Genomic DNA, 16,090 nt, shown 5'->3' with positions numbered 1-16,090 from the left:
CCTGTTACTAATGTTTTTTTTTTTTTTTTTAGTATGACCAGTATCGAACTCCTATGGAAAACATTGGCCTGCAAGATTCCTTATTATCTAGATTTGATTTATTATTTATTATGCTAGATAAGGTGAGCTGTTATAAGTGAAATAAAAAATAACTAACAATTTGAAATTCCAATATTATATACATTTATCTCTCTTCTGTTTTCTATTTTCTAAATACAATAAAAACAATGTCTGTTATAGTAAACGTAACCAACAGTATAGCAAACTTACCACCTTACTAGGTGTTAGATGAATCCCATCAGCCAGTGGTGGTAGATGACTACCACCAGTTTGCTTATGTGTTGAAGTGGTGGAACCCATGTTTAGTCTCTAGAGCAAAGCTCTGGTAAATTCTCCCCCATCGGTTCCATCATGCAGTATGATTGATGTCGGTTTTGAGTTTATGATGGACATCGTGGCGAGATTCAATCTTTCTTACACTTCAAGGGTAGGGCTCTAAAACAGTGTTCATAGCCTGACCGCTAGTTAGTACACTGGACCAAACCTATTGGTAACTCTCTAGGAGGCTTCCGGATCAGCTAGTGTATAATCTTGCTGCCCTACTTTGACAGATAATGACTGGAGGGAGTCCAAGAAGCGTGTATGGAGGGAGTATTATCGTTATGTCAAGGAGGTATATCTTACTAGTGCCACCCAAAATCCTGACAACCAAAATCTCAACAACTGATTGTATAAAACAAAGTTAGAGTCCATATCTCAGAAATTGCGATAAAAAATGTTTTTCATGTAATCAAAACAGCCGCTGAAAACATTAATTTTTTTTGAACACATGGAACATGTACATTGCAGTTATGCAAACAGTATATGATAATGTTAATATTTTATGCCATATTACTGAATAAACAGCACGCACTTTATATATATATTTCCTCGATGAACATATATATGCCAATATGTGTTTGTCCAACTATACACTCCCATCTTCTATGCCAAGCCTCAACACTGTTTTGGGTGCATGGAATTCCCAGTTGAATGGAATCTTATACGGACCATAATGTTGATGGAAATAATAGTGGAGTGCGAATTACTGTACCATTATGCACATACCGTCTAATTCTTCCATATATATAATTGTCTTCAAACCACTTTATCACATCACTAGCTTCCCTAGGTAAATGTGGCTTCAGAACATTAAATGCTTGTGGTATCTCACCAGAAGGAATAAATGCCAAGGCACACAAATATCAAAGCAGCAAACTAAATTCTTCATTGGTGCCGTACTGAGCTGCTAGTCCATTTTCTTGAATTTTACTCTGAACACATTAGACACAACTGAACGACCATATTAGACACATTAGGGGACTCTTTTGGAAGAATTTATTGCAGCTAATTCCAGATCAGTTAATCTGGCCTGTGGCCTCAATTCAATTTCATTTTCTTGGGCAATGTCAATCATATCTTGAAACAAACGCTTATAATGTTCTTCACTCTTATTCATCATCAACACAAACTAAGGGAAGAATTTGATAGTTTTCATTACCAGCGGGTGCATGTATTGTATATAATTGATAAAAAAAAAAAAAATTGTGGGCATGGTTTTAAATGTACAATTCATAATCCAATATTGAGCAAATGATAGGTGTTGAATATTTACTTTTGTTGTAAAGAGAAGAATTCTTTCCTCTCCCACTGCAGAATCTTTAACAAGAAATCCCATTTTCTTATTATTATTATTGCAATAATAAGAAAATGGAATATTTTTTCCTGTTATCACTTTCAAAATATCCTGCCGATGCCCATGGTCATGCCTATTGTACTTCTCAAAGAAATTTGTGCAAGTACAGCTAATAACAAATACCTGTACAATTAGTTTTAGTTGTGCTAATGATATTTATGACAAATGTTACGCAGCTGCTGCCAAAATACATTACTCTAAATTTCCATATTCTGAAAGTAATCTTATTTCAAGTTTTTTTATCTTTAGATTTCAATGCTATACCTATAATTATTGCTCAACTGCCCTATACAAATACCAAAATTTGACTTGAAAAATTACCAGTTAATTGCAATATAATGTAAAATTAATTAAGTTGTTTTTATTTGCTGATTGTATTTTAAAACTGTTTCTGTAACAGAAAACATGATCTTCAAATTGAGAGAGGTATTTGTCGTTAAAATTTTTATTTTTTATATTCTTTCAACAAAATTAATCTAATAAGATAAATTTTTACTTACTAAAAAACTAATAAATATATAGAATTATATTCATATATATTTACAATATAGTAGACACTCAGGATTCTGGCCGTCCGGATTTTGGGCCAGACCCATATCTTGCCATGTATGCGCCATACCAAAAATTTCATTTCATCATACAACATGTTCTGCCCTCACCTTTACTACTGAATACACCATGAATTGTCAAACTAATAGAGCAAACTTATCTGTGAAAAGATCTAAACCTCCCAAACACTTCCTTGTTCATTTCACAAATATACATGGATTCAGTTCTAATCTCAATGAAGTCTATTTCTACCTACGGTCTTCCAAATCCCATGTACATTTTCTGACAGAATATCAGTTATTGATTGATTTAACCACTGCTCATCTTAGTTGTCCAAATTATTCACTGTGTGATTCCTTTTGCTTCAAAGGTGGTACTTGTGCATATGTCCATTCTGATATTCCCTGTCAGAGACTTAGTAATTTGGAATCTACTCTTTTTGATCTTCTCTGGTTTAAAATCTCTCTATCACATTCTGTCAAATTCATTTGTTTCCTTTTATTCTTTTCCCAACACCACTATTGTTAGTTATTCACAAGACTATTGTTACTTATTCTCAGCAGATACTATCACCCATACGGCACCGTTTCGAAGCTTATTGGCTCCTCATCAGAGGGTGGGCAGGTACCCTAGTGTTGCAATGATGACAACCCAGTTGCGAAGTATAACTCAACAATATGAGAGATGCCTAATGGTGTGGAGTAATTTGAATTACAGTATAGTTTAGGGCTAGAGCCTCAGGTTATGGAGGGAGTTGACCAGCAAACAAGTTAGGGCAATTACATCATTTCTGTATGTAGATAACTACTTAAGTAGTTATAAGGCATCAAGCATCTCTCATATTGTGGGGTTGTACTTCACAACTGGGTTGTCATCATTGCAACACCAGGGTACCTACCCACCCATTGATGAGGAGCCAATAAGCTCCGAAATGGTGCCAAATGGGTGATGATATCTGCTGAGAATAAGTAACAATAGTCTTTTGTGGTGAAGCGTTACTTACTCGAGGTAGTGCAATATCATGGCAACTCGTGAAGGTATTCACAATATGAGATATACTTGATGCCAATTTATAACTACTTAAGTAGTTGGCTACATACAGAAATGATGCAATTGCACTAACTTGTATGCTAGTGAAATTGCTTTATTTAAAAAAGTAATTAAAAAAATTTTGGTGCAAATCAGTAGTTGGTGGGAAGGGACTGATTCTGGTAGCTTATGGATATGCCCTTAGGTAATGCACTTTCAGCATATCTAATACATTGCAAGAAATGGTTGGCCACCCTCTGGTTATTGCTAAGCATACAAGGTATGGCAATAAAGTTCCTGGACTGGTCAATAAAAAGAATGCAAAGTGAAGGATCTCAAAAATGGTTTTATTTTTATTCAAAGTAATCATACAAAGTAATCAAAATTTCTGAAAAGAGTCAGGTGAAGGCATGCAAAGAGATGATGTTCAGTTCAGCAGTTAAGTTTTTCCTTTTGTCCTCAACATCCTGAAATCTCTTTCCTTTGAGGGCAGTTTTCACCTTGAGAAAGAGGAAAAAGACTTCTGGCGCTAGATTGGAAGAGTAGAGTGGATGGTTGATTTGCACAATACCATGTTTCATCAGAAATGTCTTCACACCAAGTGTGGAATAGGTAGAGTTGTCCGCAGCCTTCCTTTTGAAATTGTAACCTCAACTAGGAAATGCACTTCAGTAGCCTTCAAAGCACCTGTATGTAGAACGCAGCACTGACTCTCCCTTCCCCCCTTCAAGTACAAATTCCTTGTGGATCATATCCTGTATATTGAAAAACATGATCAGTATCATCTTGATACTGGACTTCTGTAAATGAAACTTTTTTGGCCTTGGTAATGATTTTGAAGTACACTGCATGCTCTGATGCTTTGTCTCTGGGTCCTGTGAAAATGTTACACCAGTGACAGTAACAGTCAAGGAAATTAGGATTTTGTTGACAAGTCTGGATGAGGTCTTCTCATGATGACACTTTTTTTTTTCTGTTCATGTGTGCAGCACAGACCTTTTTCCTAATCTTCATGTAAAATTTGGTGAATTGTCTCCTTATTCACATCGAACTCATCAGCCATCATTCTGAGGGTCAAATGACAATCTCTTGCTACAATTTTCCAAACTTTTGCAGCTCTCCTCATTTCAAAAGGTTGATGGATGCCCACTTCTTGGGTCATCACAAACATCCTCGAGTCCACCTTGGAACCGCTTATACCATTCAACACACTGGTACATCACCATAAAGATTTTAACATTTCATAAGTTTTTGTTGCATATTTTGACAGTTTAAAGCAAAATTTGATATTCGTTAATTGCTCCATTTTGTTAGTTGCATTAATATTTCATTAACGAAACTGGTTGTTATTGCAACCTCTCAGCTTACTGGACAATCTCTGTGCCACTATCTGTTGGAAGAAGTTTGAACTACAACGTACCACTTCTGTTTATTTTTAAACTCATCGAACATAACTACAACAACACCACTAGTCCAGAAACTTTATTGCCACACCTTGTATATCATAGTGAGTATTATTATTAGCCATATAGTGCAAGGAAGACACAGGCTTTTACTACACTAGTAAAAAAAAAAAGGAAAAGAAAGTAAAAGTAGATAAGAAAATACAAATTATGCGCTTCCCTCCTCACACAGGTAAGTATCCAGTTGACCTGTGAATTTCTTCACAGGTCGAATGGATACTTAACCTGTGTTGATTTGTCCAGTAATTAATCAACAACTTGCTGGCCAAACTACAATTTAGTTCTACAATCTAGTTTTGTTTATAACTGGAAATTCTGCCTTCATTAAACCCTTCTCAGAGCATTTTAAACCCCCCCCCCCCATAAGGTGCCTGGTTGCAAAGCTCCGTAGCCTACATAATCAAAGTTTTTCCTTGTATGGTCACCCTTTTGCATGATTTCACCATGCAAATTGCCCATCTTTGAACCCTTTCAAGAAGTTCAATCTCCATACTTGGACTTGGTATTCCAAATGTGGTCTTACAATTGCCTTATACTGTGAGTTTTTTTGGGGTTTTTTTGGGTTTTTGTATGGGCAGCTCCTAGAACAAAAGTTTATCTCCACCTCATTGCTCTGTTCGGTTTTTAGATTCTGTCAAGGTAAGGCCAGTGTGTGCATTGTTTAAAAAAAAAAAAATTGTCCTGCATAGGAATATCCCATGTTGGATAAAGATAGATGAAAGGGAAGGAGAGTGAGAGAGAAAAAAAAAAGTGACAGGAAAGAAAAACTGTGTTTGTGAGCTTCTATGTGTGTTCTATAAAGTGAGGTTATCAGCCATTTCTTTATCTATACAGGATATTAGTATTAGTATTAGCCATATAATGTAAGGAAGACATGCTTTTGCTGCATCAGCCAAAAAAAAAGAAAAAATAGATAAGAAAATACAAATTATGCACTTCCTCTCTCTTCAAACTTCCTCTTCTCGTGTAGTTACCTACATGAGGAGAGGAAGTTTGAAGAAATTCAAGGATCAACTATTCAGTTGATCATTAAATTTCTTCAAATCAGTTTCAACTACCTGCAGAGGCAACCGGAACAGGTTGCCTCTGCAGGTAGTTGAAGGCAATTGACAACTCACTGGCTAAAAGAAAACTTCCTACACTCTAGTCTAAACTTTTTCCTTGTAATTTGAATTTATGGCCCCCCCTAGTTCTGGAATTCTTTATAATAGTGAAAATTTTGCCACCATTTATTTTACTAATTCCTCTCAGAATCTTATAAACCTCAATCAGGTCCCCTCTATAGGGTTCCTGTTTGCCAATCTCTGTAGCTCACATAATCAGAGTTGTGGAAATAGTATCAAGAGTTCTAGATGATGGAGAAATGAAATTCATGGATGGCAGAGTGTAGTGAGTTCTTTTCAATGATGAATTTAAATTAACAAACAAATTCTGTAAAAATAAACTTTTGCATTCATTTACCAGTCAGTTTTTTTTTGATGAAACATTATCAAAACCACAGTTTTGTTTTTCCGCCTTCAGATTGTTTCCACCACCTGAATATTGTTGCTCTGTTCATGGTTTCTGGGCCACAGGCTTTCTGTAGCACTTCTAATTTCTCTGGACTGCTTTTTCAAACATTATCAAAAATTATATTGCACATCTTTGTCTTAAAACATACAAAATATTGTTCCCAGTACCATTGAAAAATAAGTTTAGTAATATCGCTATCGAACACAACTGCCTACTACAGTACTGATTCATTAAACGTTGTGCCATGAGATAAACAGATGTTTTATTTCATGATAACTCTAGTAGAGTCTGTCACCATATGTTGTTTTGTTACCTCATTACAATGAATTATACACAATTGTTGCAGTACTATTAGAATATTCCCTCCCCTTCAGTAATTATGCTTAAGTTTTTCAGATTGTCTAGATCTGAAAAAATTCTGAATTTGATAAAGAGTTTATCAAATTAAAATCTAATATAAGTGTTGAAGAGCATAATATACTGTACATCCAAGGTGAAGTAATATAGGAAAAAGGGTACTCCTCTGAGAGTGAGTCAGAGATACTCACTCTCAGAGAAGGCTTGCAATAATAAACAGAAAATAGGTAATTTTGAATTTAGAGATTTATATTAGTTAACAGTAAACATTTAAAACATTAAATACATCGACTGGCAACACTCTGAATACATTTTTACAGACATAATACACAATGGAGCAATTTGGTCTGTGTTGCTGATGCTCCTAAAAACCAACAGCAATAACAGTACAGTGTATTACAATTATTGTTCTTTAGTTGGAATGCCATATGGTGTGTGCACTCCATGGTGTCTTGTTTTATTGTTATGCAATGAATTGTTTTGCAAAGTAATAATTATTATGGTAGCCAAAGCAGAAGATTTTGTTATTGTTCAGCAGAGAATCACAATCGAATTTTATGTTAAATTGGAGGAAAACAGGTAAGGAGACATCAGGTGATTCAAAAGTAATGCTTTCAGAAGATCAGCAGTGTTCAAATGGTGTAAATATTTTAAAAGTTGTAAAGTTGTATGAAGCACCAGCAAAGAAGTAGCCAGTCATGCACTATTCTAACAGATGTAAATGTTGCAAGCAGGCCACCTCCGTAGCCAGGTGGGAAGGAGCAACAGTGTGTAGCACACACTTCTTGATTAGACTGGGGTTCGAGCCTGTCACCACCAAATACGGAGGATGTGGAAAGGTCAAGGGAGTGACCACCGCATATTCCCGGAGCAGTATGGCCTTAGTTGCTAATGCTCCTAAAAACCAAATAACAAACAAACAAACAATAAATGTTGCAAGCAGAGCTTATGAGAGGGGGATGCAGGGAGTACGTCGTACCAGGGCCTTGGGTCCAAAAGGGTGCCCGGGAGCCAAAGTATTAACTGTAACCTATATTACAGAGCTTCTCAACCAGTGTGCTGCAGAAAGATTACTGGGTGTGCCACGAGAGGTTAGGGACAGGGGCGTATTCAAGGGGAACAGAGGAGGGGCATATGCCTTCCCTTAACCAAAAATTCAAAATTAAAGAAAAATAACGCAGGAGGTGTTTCGCTTCTTCTCTATTTTCTCAAGGGGTTTTGAGTGTACGAAGAGCTAACTGAAAGCCAAACTTCAGAAAAACCAATGATTTTGTTCAGTGGCGTCACTATTCCAATGCAGCTGCATTTGGGCCCGATCTTGAAAGGGGAATCGTTAAATTTAGAAGATAGATTCATTTCTAAGACAATTAACGAATTTCATTAATAAACGAGATTTTTTTTTTTTTTTTTTAAATTAAATGTAACACATTCTTATCAGCACAGTGACTGGCCATCCAAGTATTGTTTTGACTGTGCCATGCTTATAGAAATAGTAGCAAATAAAAGTTAGTCATAAAATATTCAGCAAAACCAGTGCCAAATATACACATACATAGTGTGTACATTACATCTGATTTTATTATAGTGTTGATTTATTTTACATTTTTTGTGTGTGTGTGTGTGGGTACACTGATTGTTGTTGCTGGGCAATATGTTTTATTTTACAATACACAAATTTGTCACATAACAGTCTAGCTATGGCCAGTGGTGTTGTTTTAGTGCCTTAGATTTTTTTTTTTTTTTTTTTGCTTATCTTAAGCAAAAAACGGCAAGGACTATGAATGAGTTATTACTATGCTACTATGCTAGCTAGAGACACATCTAAATTACTGATGATCCTTGCATATGGAAATGACGTTCTGTGTAAGTGACCGATGAGTGGGAGGACCCCATCATGTAATTAGCATTTATCTCGTGGTGTTCAGAGAGCGAATTAAACAATGACAAGGAAGAGTAAAACGCCTACTTCAGTCATCCCAAAATTAGCGGGTTTCGATCACACAAGTTGTTTGTCTTCTTTCTTCTTCTTCTTTGGTAGTAATTGGCGCATCGGCTTCTGTGGCCATAATGCACCTCCCAAGGTTTTTTCAGTACTTTGATCCAAGCCCGAGGCGGGATTCGAACCCGCGACCTTTGGGTTGCCAGGCAGGAGCTTTACCCACCCGGCTAGCCTGGTCGGTAGTTGTTTGTCCAACATGTCACTCCAAAGCATGCAGTTTCATTAAACTTATGGTTTTGAGGTCATTTTCTATTTTCACAACAACATTCAACATGATATTGATGAAGGTATATCAGGCTTAATGTTGAAGTTTGCAGATGATACAAAGGTTGGCAGGGTTGTTAATGACAGTAATGGCAGTGTGCTACTGCAACAGGATCTAGATAATTTGGGCAGATGGGTTAAGAAGTGGCAACTGAAGTTTAACCTTGACAAATGCAAAGTACTGCATATGGGTAGAAGTAACCCCAGAGAAACGTACCAACTGTGTGGTACTACACTTAAGGTGGTAGAAAATGAAAAAGACCTGGGAGTAATTGTGCAGTCAGATATGAAGTTTTCTGAGCAATGCAGACAGGCTGCCAGGGCAGGTCATGGGGTTTTGTCAATGATATATAGGAATTTTGCTAGCAGGGAGAAGGTGATTGTCCCTCTGTATAAGGCAATGGTCAGGCCATGCCTTGAGTACTGCATACAGGTCTGGAGGCCTCATTTTAGGAAGGATGTAGATTTACTTGAGCGTGTACAGAGAAGGGAACAAGATTGGTGAGGGGAATGAAGGGATCCTCTTACCAAGGGAGGCTTAAGTTCTGCAAATTGCAGTGGCTGGAGACTAGACACCTGCGCGGTGATCTGATTGAGGTGTATAAGGCCTTGAATGGGTTGAGCACGCTGAATACTGACGGGATCCTTCCACTTGTTCAGATTACGAACCTAAGGGGGCACAAATTCAAATTGAGAAAAGATAGATGTAGAATAGATGTGCGGAAATTTGCCTTTAGCCAGCGGGTGGTTAATTGCTGGAACAAACTTCCATCTGTCATTGTGGAAGTTGACAGGTTAAATAAATTTAAGGAGAAACTGGACAGGCATTTGGAGGGAATGGTGTGTTTTTTTTTTTTTGGCTGATGCTGCATAAGCTCATACACTTGCTTTCTTGCATCACATGCCATTGCTACTACTATTCTACCCTTGTCTATTGCTTTCTTTCTATATAGCGAACAAGACTGGACTTTGCCGCTTTTAATACATTTTATAACCATTTTATATGTATCTGTTCTGTTTTCCCTTAGGGTGGGAAAATTTGTTGCAAAGTTTAAGGGGAAACGAAACAAAAAATTCAGCCAATCAGATGTTTTCATTTTGCTTTATTGGCACAGAAAGAAAGTTCTGCAGCTCTTATCATGTACTATTTTGTGATTCTGCATTGTCAAGTGTAGTGATTTTACATTTTCGAGTTTCTCAGAACAGAGCATGAAAAAAATTCACCCATTCAAGCATCTTTTTTAACCTGTGATAGAAAGGCTGAAAATGGAAGTAAATTTGTTATTCCAGTTTTCATTAGTTTACACAGGATGGACCATTTACAAACAGAGGCGGACTGGCCATAAAACTTACCGGGGAAACCCTGGTGATCCAGAGGCTGGAGACCGATGTGCAATTACATGGCCATAAACACTGTTGTGAGGCCACTAAAAGTTTTCCCCGGTAAGAATTTTTGACAGTCTGCCTCTGTTCACAAATGTTGAATGATCCTTGATGTCTGCTATAGTCAAAAGGTTGTCCAGTTTTGATAATAATGTTACTCATTGCTGTAGATTTATTTTTTTTTACTATTCTTTGCATTTTGTTACTTCACAGAACGATCTGTAATGTTGTTACTCTGGTATCAGTATTTTTTTTTTTTAATTGAAAACCTGTTGCTGGATCATTTACAGATTATAGAATGATGTAATATGAATTTCAAAAAGTTATTTTTCGTGATTTCAAAAATTTGAAAAGATTTTATTTTGAAGTTTTATAGGAATTGAATATTAAATATTTAATATCTTCCATAGTATTTATATTTTACTTTTCTTATCATAATTACATATAATGTAACAAATGTAATACATTTTTTCACAAAGTCCTTACGGACACCCCAAAATCTGCTCCAGTTTATTTCTGTGTGCTGTACAAAAATTATAAGTTCCCAAGTGTGCCGTGGCGTGAAAATGGTTGGGAAGCACTGTTATATTACATGTTATTGCAACAGTTCATAGCTTATCTATAGAACTTTTGTGGCCTAATGATGATAACTAATGGTGTTGGGTCCACTGTTGTTTTGTATATTTATCAATGATATTGATGAAGGTATATCAGGCTTAGTGTTGAAGTTTGCAGATGATACAAAGGTTGGCAGGGTGGTTAATGACAGTAATGGCAGTGTGCTACTGCAACAGGATCTAGATAATTTGGGCAGATGGGCTAAGAAGTGGCAACTGAAGTTTAACCTTGACAAATGCAAAGTACTACATATGGGTAGAAGTAACCCGAGAGAAAAGTACCAACTGTGTGGTACTACACTTAAGGTGGTAGAAAATGAAAAAGGCCTGGGAGTAATTGTGCAGTCAGATATGAAGTTTTCTGAGCAATGCAGACAGGCTGCCAGGGCAGGTCATGGGGTTTTGTCAATGATATATAGGAATTTTGCTAGCAGGGAAAAGGAGGTGATTGTCCCTCTGTATGAGGCAATGGTCAGGCCACACCTTGAGTACTGTGTACAGGTCTGGAGGCTTCATTTTAGGAAGGATATCGATTTGCTTGAGCGTGTACAGAGAAGGGCAACAAGATTGGTGAGGGGAATGAAGGGATCCTCTTACCAAGAGAGGCTTAAGTTCTGCAAATTGCAGTGGCTGGAGACTAGACACCTGCGAGGTGATCTGATTGAGATGTATAAGGCCTTGAATGGGTTGAGCATGCTGAATTCTGATGGCATCCTTCCACTTGTTCAGATTACAAACCTAAGGGGGCATACATTGAAATTGAGGAAAGACAGCTGTAGAATAGATGTGTGGAAATTTGCCTATAGCCAGCGGGTGGTTAATTGCTGGAACAAACTTCCATCTATCGTTGTGGAAGTTGATAGGTTGAATAAATTTAAGGAGGAACTGGACAGGCATTTGGAGGGAATGGTGTGATTTTTTTTTTTTTTTTTTTTTTTTTTTTGGGGCTGATGCTGCATAAGCTCATACACTTGCTTTCTTGCATCACATGCCGCTACTACTACTACCACTACCACCACCACCAAAGAACTATTGTTTTCTGGATTAACCACTAGCTGTTGGGGGGGGGGGATACAGAAAATGTAATAGTTATAATAGTTATACAGGTGTAATGTTCAATTTCTTGTTAGATTATTGACTACCCTTTTTTTATTTTATAGAAATTCAAAGTAGAATACATACCATGATTTTAAATCATTGTTCATTTGAACTGAAGTGACCTGTTATGTTTTATTTTGTTATATTTTAATTATGTGCAGATGGATCCAGAGAGTGACCGTGAAATCTCAGATCATGTTGTCAGGATGCATCGCTATAGGGCACCAGGAGAAGCTGATGGAGAACGTATGTAACTGAAGAAATTCTGATAAGTTTTAACTGAAAATATGTCTGTTTTTGTGCTTTTTGGATGTTTCTTACAAAAGTTTTATTAATGGCATATCAAAAGTAAATAAGAGTGACAATAGAGAATGGCCTAATTACATTATAGTGTAACCTTGGTATACTGCACCTGGTTTCTGATATAATATGAGTATGATCATGTTCCCCAAGAGGGGTATACCTAAGTGTCAAGTGAGTGATCATAGTGATATTCAAAGCTATCTCAAAGCATTTTCTCTCATAAAGCAGTCTATTGCAGAGAGAGTGTTTAAGCCTTCTAATTTTTATAGTTACAGTAGAACCAGAAGAAGTTTTCCAAGGGAGTGGAGGTTTAGAACTTCTTAGAAGTGAAAATGATCTTAAGTGTATGAAATTTAACTACACAAATAAAAATGAAAAGATACACATACATAAGTTAAAGATCATTTTTAAGTACTATTTCAGAATTTATAAATATTTTACTCTACCTATGAGAAACATTTTTTAAACTGAGGATTTCTAATTGCTTAACATTTTGTTCATTGAACTCATTACCAAGTTGTAAAAAGGAGCTCCTTTGGAGTTTCAACATACATAAAAAAGGTCACAATTATAATAGGACGGAACAACAATCCTCTATGTAATTCAGAACTGTTCACAACTATCAGAAATTAACATTGTCGACGTATCCAGTTATGGATATTGATGAAAACAATTGCAATATGCCACTTCCATTATAACAAAATATTTTTAATAAAAGGTTTTAGCACTGAAAGCCTCTGACTATGGAAAATTCACTCATCAAACAATTGCTAGTGTGTATTATCATTTTAGTTCATAGAAAATCACAAAAGTAGATGAAATTGCATTGTTTTTATTATATCTCATATTGTGAATGCCGTCACAATGAGTATCCTTGATATTTAACTACCTTCGGCAGTAGATTCTCGAATAGGCAACACTTAACCATTGGTGGTGGTATCCGCCAGAATTTGGTCCTTAACTTTGCCGCAGACATTCTCTCAGATATGCCAGACAAGCCGTACTTGCTATCTGGCAGTCTAAAATGCTGATGGAACTGATATTTGGGTGGCACTGAAGTCAAGTGGACCCAATTTCGGTGAAGTCCAGATGGATTGTGGCAGCCAAATCCTCTCCTTGCACCTTCATGATGCTGGGACTGTTAGTAATCCTGGGTATAACTCCCATGCGCAAGCACATTGTGGGTGACCACCCAGGTGTGAAACAACGTAAGCAGGGGTTGCGGTGTGATGTGCGCCTCCGTAGCCAGGTGGGAAGGAGCAGTATTGCGTATCACATGTTTCTTGATTAGACCAGGGTTCGAGCCCGTCACCACCAAATACGAAAGATGCGGAAAGGTCAGGGAATGGCCACCACATATCCCGGAGCAATATGGCCTTAGTTGCTAATGCTCCTAAAAACCAAAACAACAACAACAGCGGTGTGGTGCCCTCTGTGTTACCAGGGAAGTTGGTAGGTGACTCGTCAGCCAGTGAAGTACCACCACTTTGCTTATTGGAGGATTGAAGCGGTGGAACCCATGTTTAGTCTCCAGAGCTAAGTTATGGTCAACCCTTCCCCATCTCTTCCATCATGCAGTATGACTGATGTTGATGGACATCATGGCGAGATCCAAACTTCCTTACATTTCGAGGGTACAGCTCTAAAACGGTGTTCGCAGGCTGGCCACTAGTTAGTACACCGGACCGAACCTATTGGTAACTCTCTAGGAGGCTTCCGGATCAGCTAGTGTATAATCTTGTTGCCTCTACTCTGTCAGATAGTGACTGGAGGGAGTTTGAGTTGTGTGTGTGTGTGTGCAGGGGGGTGGGCATTGTCGAGGCCACATTATGTCAAGGATCTGGGTATATTCTTACCATGTGTATGTCATATACAAAAAATTTAATTACTTCATACAGCATGTCCTCCCCCCACCCTTTCTTACTATCGAATACACCATGAATTGTCAAAGTAAAATAAATGTGTTAAGGCTGTTCATGAGAAGAATGTTGTATATTGTAATTGGCTTGTTTCCAATTCTTCAGTTTTATTTTCTGCCTACACTAAAGCTCGCAGTAGTTTTAAAGCAGTTATTAATCAGTCCAAACTAGATTTTGAACAGGCTAAGAGTAGAAAACTTACTTCTTACCCCAGTGGTAGCCACACATTCTGGTCTCTTGCCCAACTATTGGTCGCAACCTTTGCCCATCTCGGCTCTCACCTCTGTCAAAACCAGATGGTTCTATTGTCACTTCAGCCAAGGATCAAGCTGACCAGCTAGCATCCCATTTTTCTTCCAACTCGTGTATTAATAATCTTGGTAAAACACTCCCCAGCCATTCCCAATGGTGGTGCATTCAATGCCTCCTGTGGTCTTCATTCAATAGAATGTCAGAAGGATTTTGACAAATCTTGATGCTAAGAAAGCTCCAGATCCTGATGGTATTTCTCCCCTTGTTCTCAAAACCCGTGCTCCTGAGCTTACTCCTGTTCTTTGGTTCCTTTTTTCACTTTCTTATTCCAAAGATGTTTTTCCTTCTTGGAAATTTACTCATATCCAGCCAGTTCCTAAAAAGGATGACAAATCCCTCCCATCCAGTTATCGTCCCATTGCAATTACTTCTACTCTTTCCAAAGTAATGGAGAAATCATTTAACTGTCTGCTCTTTAACTCTCTAGAAACCTTCCATCTGATCAATGATCAGCAGTATGGAGTCTGTTAGTGTTGATTCACTGGTTATATTATGGGTAACACCCATCTATGTACAAATTCAATGGAAAAGTTCAGTAAAACAAGGAGTTGCTCTTGACATCTTAAAGGCTTTTGATTGTGTTTGGCATAAAGGTCTTCTAAACAAGCTTCCATCTTATGATTTGCTAATTGTTTTTTGTATTTGGTTATCCAGTTTTCTCTCTGACCGCTCACTGACTCCACTTTCCCTCCACTCTTGTATATTAATGACCTTCTTCCACTTTTTGACTAGAAACCCTATCCATTGTTTTGCCAATGATAGCACATTGCATTCCACTTTCCATTTTGAGAAATCTTGCCCTGCTCAATCAGCTTCAATTTCTCGAATATCTGCTACCAATTCCTTAAATGCCTCTCTCCAGGTAATTCTCCAGTGGGGCAAAGATAAGTTAGTTGATTTCAATCCTTCTAAAACTCAGTCTTATCTTATATCTCGCAAAAAGGATTCTTCTGCTCCTATGCTTATCTTTGGTTGCAATCCGATTTCTAGGCAAGTCGTTATATCTCTTTTGGGGATTACCCTGACTTCTAATCTCCCTTGGCTCAAGCACATTACAAATATTGCTTCCTCTGCATCTAAAAAACTTGGTTTTCTCTTTTTCTCTCGGCATTACTTTTCTTCCAAACAGCTGCTCACTCTGTATAAATCGCAAATCCGCCCTGCCATTGAATATTGTTCCCACATCTGGGGTGGTGCCCCCAAAACCTCTCTCAGGATTCTTGATTCCATTCAGAAGAGGGCAGTTAGGTTAATTAATGACTCATCTCTAAGTCTCTCCACTCTGTTTCATAGTTGTCCTGTTTCTGCTGCATGCCTTTTCTACAGATACTTCCATGGGCACTGTTCTTCTGAATTGGCTTCTATAATTCCCGCTCTTTCTTTCAAAACAGTCAGAACATGTGCCACCACCAGCCAACATTTATTTACAGTCCAACTTGAAACTCACAGAACCAACTTTTCATCTTCCTCATTTATTCATTCAATTGTTGTTTTCGGGAACAACCTTCCTTCATACATTTTTCCTGAAAATTACAGTCTACAGAAGTTCA

At 37.5% G+C, this 16,090-nt stretch overlaps 1 protein-coding gene across 2 annotated transcripts in view; it reads left to right on the top strand.

The window, feature by feature from the left end:
- Mcm3 (minichromosome maintenance 3) overlaps nucleotides 1–16,090 on the top strand; it is a 180,250-nt gene that overhangs the window by 87,630 nt on the left and 76,530 nt on the right. For both annotated transcript variants that reach the window (XM_090385070.1, XM_090385069.1), the window contains exons 11-12: nucleotides 33–122; nucleotides 12,168–12,252. In XM_090385070.1, coding sequence (XP_090241196.1) covers nucleotides 33–122; nucleotides 12,168–12,252 — 175 coding nt within the window. The remainder of the gene's footprint in view (nucleotides 1–32; nucleotides 123–12,167; nucleotides 12,253–16,090) is intronic.

This window comes from Mastigoproctus giganteus, chromosome 11, assembly GCF_048544385.1.
Source record: "Mastigoproctus giganteus isolate SK-2022 chromosome 11, ASM4854438v1, whole genome shotgun sequence".
Lineage (NCBI taxonomy): Eukaryota > Metazoa > Arthropoda > Arachnida > Uropygi > Thelyphonidae > Mastigoproctus > Mastigoproctus giganteus.
The sequence above is the reverse complement of the archived record's forward strand: the minus strand, read 5'-3'. Positions and strand labels throughout refer to the sequence as shown.